The sequence below is a fragment of the Adiantum capillus-veneris genome, chromosome 3, assembly GCF_014529385.1.
Source record: "Adiantum capillus-veneris isolate H3 chromosome 3, ASM1452938v2, whole genome shotgun sequence".
NCBI classification, from domain to species: Eukaryota; Viridiplantae; Streptophyta; class Polypodiopsida; order Polypodiales; family Pteridaceae; genus Adiantum; species Adiantum capillus-veneris.
In genome coordinates this window covers 93,403,648-93,411,273 of record NC_140933.1, presented here as the reverse complement: position 1 = coordinate 93,411,273, position 7,626 = coordinate 93,403,648, and the positions used below count along the sequence as shown (strand labels likewise).

Sequence of the window (7,626 nt, the reverse complement as noted above, 5' to 3'; positions counted from 1 at the left end):
GGACTAGGCATGTGACGATCTTCTTGTTCACTGGTGGGTGAAGTGGGTCTTGGAGACATCTCTCCTTCTTCATGATGTGGTTCAGCTTGTTGTTCAGCTTCTGCTTGCCTTTGTTGCGTAGCCAGCTCTTCTCTTGCTTTCCTTTGCGCTTCTAGAGCTTTTTGTACCTTCAAGGCTTCGACTTCTGCATACATTCTCTCAAGTAGATCCTTCGGATCTTCTTCAATCTTCTTTGTGGTGTTCTTGGTCCTAGGACCCTTGATTTCCCTGGAGCTCCATGACTCCGGGTTTTCTCCTGCAGCTTGGCGACTTCTTTCAATTGATTCTTTCTTTCTTTCAAACCTTGATTTTTTTTGTTGTGTTTCTTCTTGATGTGTTGCCACTACTTTCTTCTTCATTTCTTCTCTCCTTGTTCTCTTTTCTGCATTGTTAGAGCTTTCACTGTTGTGGGCTTTAGGCGAGCTTTCTGCTAATTCTTTATCTGATTTATATACCCTTTTCTTCTTTAATCTAGTGGTTTGTGGAGAGGGTTGAGATGATACTATCCATGTATTTTAATTTGGGGATGGTGGCAAGTTGTTGACCATTCCAATAGCATGGTATGCGTTTCGTGTTAGAACTTTTGGAGTGCCCAGATATGTCACCTTTCCTTTCTTCTTTGTGCTCTTGAGTGTTGTTAGCACATATTGAGGGTGATCTATTGTTTTCCTTGTTGTTGACTTCAACACTTGCATGAAAGTGGTTGCAACCTCATGATTTGGAGTAGTGTATCTTGGGGCGGTCTCTTTGAGAGGAAATGGAACTGTTGATGATAAAGATGGGCGGGATCCTCCACTTGCTTCAGAGTTAGGTCAGAGAAGGTGGCAACAGTTGTATCTTGGTGAATGTACCAGTTGTTTTCCTATCTCTGGCCCTCATTGTCATTCCTTCTGTTGGCAGCTTTAATGCCAACAGAAGGAATGGCCACTTCTACTTTCTGGCCTTGCTGATTCGTGATCTGAACTTTCTTTGATTGTTGATAATAATTCATAGGCTCTCTGGAAATATACTCATAGGGCTCTTGATCATAGCATTCTTGAAGCCCTAACCTTTTGTTGGCTTCTTTTGTGGCTGGCTTCACTGCTACATCATAAAGTTCTTTGGGTAGCATCTTCAACTCTACCTAATTTCCATCTTCACTCTTGAATCTACTGGTGAAGACTGTCATATTGTGTTCTTCAAGCTGTTCCTCTGATAGGTAGGTTACCTTGGCCATTTTCACTGAACTAGGATCCAACTAGTAGGGTGAAATTTTTTGTAGCTTTTCTTTCTGAGTCATCCTCTTCTTTTCTTTCTCAACCGCTTGCACTCCACCTAATAGGAGAATACAGTGTCAAAGTTAGAAAATTCCACAATTTCCGCTCTGGAATGCCTTGTGTCTGGATTGCTGGCAAATGATGTCCATTTTGCTTCAAATCAATTTTGGAGCATGCATAGATGCATAGAAACATGTAAAGATCAAAAGCATGCAATCCAGGTAAAATTCTCAACCAAAGCGCGATTATTTACAGTAGGAAAAATTTTCAATCTTTTTGTACTTTTGACTTCACATGCTTGAAAAACACGTGATTTAGATATTCTGAGTGAAATGTGGTCTCACTTGAGTGCATTGGGTGAAAATGGTGCCACAGATTTGGGCTTCAAACTCTGAAATAATAGATATGAAGGTATTTTGGGTTTTTGTGATCTAAATGTGATCAAACTTGATTGGTGGGCTTGTCACAACATGTACTTTGATCCCATAAGATCAAAGTTGAAATTTGAGCTTATTTTGGTGAAAAAGTAAATAATTGCGATTATTAACTTTTTCATCAATGCTATAGAGACTCTATATGAGATATGGGATGATTTGGATCAAAAAATGTGACAATTAACTCAAAATTTGGACAGAATAGCCTTTACTGCGTTTTTGGACAAAATCTGAGATTTTCTTGATCTTTTGGGCTCAAAGTTGACATGTGGCATGAGATAGATATGTATAAGTGATGGGTGAAGTGACATGATGATTCTCAAGCCAAATTGTTAACTGAGTCAACGTCAGTTAACAGAAGCTGCTAAAGACCAAAGGCGTACGGATGCACATCAAAAATCAACAGAAAGAAGCAATAAAGATTGGAGTTACACATTTTCCCAAAATGGTCACGTTGGTGCACCCAAACCGTGTCGACCTGTGAAAGTGTCAGCTGCAGGAATATGGCATGAAGAAGGTTGATGGTTTCGGACTTTGGCATGACTCAATTGCATTTTGGAGCAGGTCTCACAGTGATGTGTATGCAATATGTGGCGTTTAGCAGGTCAAAGATGCTTTTCTAACTCAGTTGGTTGGAGAGCTTAAAGAAGGCACATATCGGCCAATTGAAAGTAATGGTGGCACCCGGCGGAGATCTTGACATCCGAGGATTGACTTTGGGGAGTGGTTTATATTTACTTGCGGCCATGATGGCCCTGGCACAAGATCCTGAATCCCCGTGCTAAGGTATGCGGAGCTAAGCATGATTACTCGATGGCGGCTTGCTTTTCTCGCGGGAACATTGTCTAGGCCATAAGTCAAAAAAAAAAAAAATCTTAAAAATAGCCATGCTAAAAAATAATGAGTTGTAGTTCAGGAGGGGCTCGAGCCTGCAGGGGTCGGAACCAAGAAGGAGGTCACCAGTTTGGGGGCTCACGGTACCGAAGGCTACCAAGGTGAGCAAGTTGGGAGGAGCATGAGTTTTTGGAGAGGAGTCGGGGGCTGCAGTTGGCCGAGGGTGATCCGGATAGAGGAAGACCGCCACGGGCCAATTCCCAGAAGGGGGAGCTGTACAGTATCCACGGAGGGGCTAGAGACAAGGGGTGATGGCCCTGTATGGGATGTGAGTTGACAGCCCTGGCTTGAGGAGGCTACTCTAGAACGCCGCCAGGGAGGCTACCAAGTGGTGTGTTATTGGGGAGTCTTCAGGTTTTACAAGCATGCCCCAGGATAGGCCGGTAAAGAAAGCCATCAAGTGGCTGCTACCAGAGCAAGGGGTGACCAGTCAGTCGCAAGATAATAAGGGCGGGCTATGAGGATGCCAAAATCAAGAAAGGCCAAGAGCCATAGTTGAAGTTTGTGGCAAGGAGGCAGCAAGTCAAAAAAGCATCGAAATAAGAGTATTATTAAAATCTTTGAAGTAGCACCATTGTGCACTCCTTATCGGGACATTTTGTCATGATATTGCTTTGATCTTTTCCCAACCAATGTTAGCTTTCTCTCTTGCGATAATCACGTCTCAAAAAATACAAATACAGAGAGGCATATTTGGAGTGCCACCTAGTTTGCTTGCTCAAGGGGATGAGGTGATAAAAGGCCTTGAAGACGAAGTGTTGGTTGCAGAACCAGCGACAAGGAAGGTAGCAGTGGTGCAAGAATCAGCAAGTTTAGAAGAGGGGTCCGAATGTTCTGAGACCTCTAGCAGCAGTTTGGACACAGATGCTACATGGGAGACAGAATCTATGTCTTCAAGGTATGAGACTTATGATGTTTTTCATGTAGATGAAGTGGATACAAATGTATACGAGTTTTCTGCCAGTCCGTTGAAGGTCAAAGAGGAGCATAATGCAAGTTTGGAGATGCCTTGTGTGAATCGGCCAGTCGAGCAGCCTTCTCTTGTGTCTCGTGATGGTGAGTCCCTATTGGAGGAAGAGGTATGGTTTTATTGTGCATCCGACTTGGTTGAAGAGCAGGTGTCTGAGGATGACTTGCAGGAGCTACAAACAGAAGCAGAGGTATGTCAAAGTGATTTATCTATGTAGGGGGTGGGGCAACCTTGTCTTGATGGGCATGTCGAGGTGCACTTTGAAGTTTTGGAGTTGGTTTGTGGCCATGGAGAGATAGCTCCGGCAGATGACTCTATGGAAACTGATACAGGTGCAGCCTATGAGAGAGAGGCTCCATGCAAAGAAGAAGGTGCCACCAACCTTGCAGGTCATGAGGTATTTGATAAACAAGTTGAAGCTCTAGCAGGTCATACTCTTTGGTATGAAGAGTTGGTTTTGGAGCCAATTTTAGAAGATTTGGATACATATTTGTACGAAGCATATACAGAATTGGCTATGCAGTAGGTGGAGGCAAATTGCAGGGTTTTGCTACTTTATGTGATGCTATGGATACATGTGTTATTGGAGGTTGCTTTACAGGTATCTTTGTATCAATTGCGAGACTTTTTTGAAGTGGACTATACTATCGAGAGTTCTCTAGCATATGATAGGATAGCTGCTTATGGTATAGGTCCTTCAAGTGAAGGAATGTATGATTATATCAAACACGAAGATTTATGGATGCAGGGTGACAAAGCTCCATGCTATGAAGAGCTGGAAGGGTGGCGCGTCTATTGGCCTACATGTGCAAAGGAAGGCTTGGATATACATGCTTTACAGGTGGATGGCAATGAGCAATGCTTTACTTTTGATCCAGGTGGACTCTACACCATGCTTAGGGAAGCTTTGAGCTTTCCATTTGATCCTAGCAGCAGACTCTTTTTTCTCTATCTCTATCCTATTTATATAGCCACTATATCAAATTTTTATGCAGTCTATGTAGCTATTTTATATCATTCTCTCTATACAGTCTTCTTTTATTTAAATAATATTGTGGTTGAGCATGAATGCTCAACGCGGGGGTGGGCAATGATGGTGCACCCAAATCGTGTCGACCTATGAAAGTGTCAGCTGCAGGAATATGGCATCAAACAGGTTGATGGTATCGCACTTTCGCATGACTCAGATGCATTTTGGAGCAGGTCACACAGTGATGTGTATGCAATATGTGGCGTTTAGCAGGTCAAAGATGCTTTTCTAACTCAATTGGTCGGAGAGATTAAAGAAGGCACATATCGGCCAATTGAAAGTCATGGTGGCACCCGGCGGAGATCTCGACATCCGAGGACCAACTTTGGGGAGCGGTTTATATTTACTTGCAGCCATGATGGCCCTGGCACAAGAGCCTTAATCCCCATGCTAAGGTATGCGGAGCTAAGCACGATTACTCGATCACGGCTTGCTTTGCTCGCGGGAACATTGTCCATGCCATAGGTCAAAAAAAATATTTCCTTAAAAATAGCCATGCTAAAAAAACGAGCTGCAGTTCAGGAGGGGCTTGAGCCTGCAGGGGTTGGGACCAAGAAGGAGGTCGCTAGTTTGGGGGCTCACGATACAGGAGGCTGCCAAGATGAGCAAGCTCGGAGGAGCGTGAGTTTTTGGAGAGGAGTCAGGGGTTGCAGTCGACCGAGGGTGATCCGGACAGAGGAAGGCCTCCACGGGCCAAGTCCTAGAAGGGGGAGCTTTACAATATCCACGGAGGGGCTACAGACAAGGGGTGACGGCCCTGTATGGGATGTGAGTTGACAGAGCTGGCTTGAGGAGGCTACTCTAGAAGGCCGCCAGGGACGCTACCGAGTGGTGCGTTATTGGGGAGTCTTTAGATTTTGCAAGCACGCCCCAAGATAAGCCGGTAAAGAAAGCCATCAAGTGGCTGCTACCAGAGCAAGAGGCGGCCAGTCAGTCGCAAGATAATAAGGGCGAGCTATGAGGATGCCAAAATCAAGAAAGGACAAGAGCCATAATTGAATTTTGTGGCAAGGAGACAGCAAGTCGAAAAAGCATTGAAAGAGTATTATTAACATCTTTGAAGTACCATCATTGTGCACTCCTTATCGGGACATTTTGTCATGATATTGCTTTGATCTTTTCCCAACCCAATGTTCGCTTTCTCTCTTGCTTCCGTGTTCAATGGTGCATTGGTACATGTGTGCTTTTAATCAATGCTAAGTGAGCAAGTGCTTCCTATATGGTTGTGGTGGATATCTTGAGTATGATGGCTAGCGGGAAGGTTTGAGTCTGCCAATGGTCTTGGGGTGTCTGTGGGTATTACGACTACTTATATGCGAGTGTATGATGCTATCAAGGGTTCGAGATCGGGATAATTGATTGTATGCTTTGCGACCGGGTGTATACAATTAGGGTTGGCTGGGTACGGGCTTGGACATTGATTGTTTGTAGATCGAGATTTTAGGTGTGTGTTTACTGGGGGATAGGGGTGCGGTGAAATCACTGGGGTATAGAGAGGCATTCAGATTGTGTGCTGGTGGTCTTCTCATTTCTCCCTTTTCAAAGTATTGTATTAAATTCTTGATTTATTTCAAGCCATTGTAATATTTTAATGTGTTACGGGCTCAATGGAAGTTCCAAGTTGTAAAGAACAGGTCAGTTATTGTGCTTAGGTTGCAGATTTAGTAAGTGGGGAAGCCCTAAAGGCTTTGGGCACCCGGACATTGCATATTTTTACCCTAGGTATATAAGACAGTGTGTAAAAGAAATTAAGGTTCTCAAGCTCATTTGTTGAGAGCACTCTTTGGTGAGAGCTCTTGAGGTGTGTGGCTATGGAGTCTCTGAGCTTCTCCTTGCTCATGTGACTTGGTTAACACTAATCAATGGTTAATTCTGTTTCACTATGCCTCTCTAATGTTTCTTATGATTGCCTATGATGCTTTGATTAGCTAAATTGTAACTAATTAGTGGTTAATCTCGCTCTAATCTTGTGTGATTTCCCTCTTTTGCTTGTGTGTGCATGTAGGTTTAATTGGAGTGTGGTGCTCGATAGATCTATGTGTGTGTGCTTGTTGCGATTAGTGTGTTGCATGATAGGATTAGTGTTGGTACGTCTTGGGATTGTTAGTGTGTGTGATTGGGTTGATTAGAGGTGAAGAGAAGTGGATGTGGAGATTGCCCTTCATTGTGGCTTAGCTCCTCCATAGGCCGAGAAGCTCACCTCATAGAGTCAACCGTTTGTGTTGTCATGATTATCTCACTAATCGTGTGAGTGTTTCCATGCCCTAGCCAGGTAGCTTATCCCTCCGGATTGATAATTTTGTTGGCCATTGGAGCTATGCAACGATGGGACCCCCAACATTCGGCGCCGTTGCCAGGGATGATGGCCGACGCTAGTGTAATTGTGGCATAATCAAATGTGTTTCCTCACTAATTTCACTTGTGTGTTTATAATTTTGTGGATTTTAGTTGTGTGTGCAAGAAGCAATGTGTTAATTATCCCCTAATTGTCATCGTATCTTGCAAATTGTGTGTTTACACACTCTAATTTCATACTAACCCCTTGCTAATTTGACTAATTTTGCTAACTTACACACTAATTTTCTATGAAGGATTGGAGCTTTTTTTCTATGAAGGATTGGACCTTTCAACCGTTCAATCAATCTTCAATGGAAAGGTAATCAAGGTGGTATTCTCAATCTCCCTAGAATCTAAAGATGTGTAGAATTGTGTAGAGATCCCACCATGATGCAATGTAATGTTGATGCTATGTTATTGCAATGCAACGTTGATGCTATGATGCTATGAAATCTTTGGATTGTTCATTTTCATGCTGTCGTAATGTCAATTTTTTAAGAATTGGTGGCGTATGAATTTGACAAGTTCAATTGTTGATTGGTGATTGTACATTGCTAATTGTATGTCTAATTGATCTAATCACATGTTTGAATGGTCAATTGCAAGTGTGTGTGCACTAAAATCAAGTGTGTGTGCATTTTAATTGAGTGTGTGTATGCCTAATTT

At 43.1% G+C, this 7,626-nt stretch overlaps 1 protein-coding gene across 1 annotated transcript; it reads left to right on the top strand.

Annotated features, from left to right (window-relative positions):
* Window positions 1-2,697: 2,697 nt before the first annotated feature.
* LOC147461320 (uncharacterized) lies at window positions 2,698-5,738 on the top strand. The gene has a single exon (XM_086500672.1). It carries the CDS (start codon window positions 3,256-3,258, stop codon window positions 3,808-3,810), a length of 555 nt encoding a protein of 184 aa, XP_086356798.1. The 5' UTR covers window positions 2,698-3,255; the 3' UTR covers window positions 3,811-5,738.
* The last annotated feature ends 1,888 nt before the right edge of the window (window positions 5,739-7,626 follow it).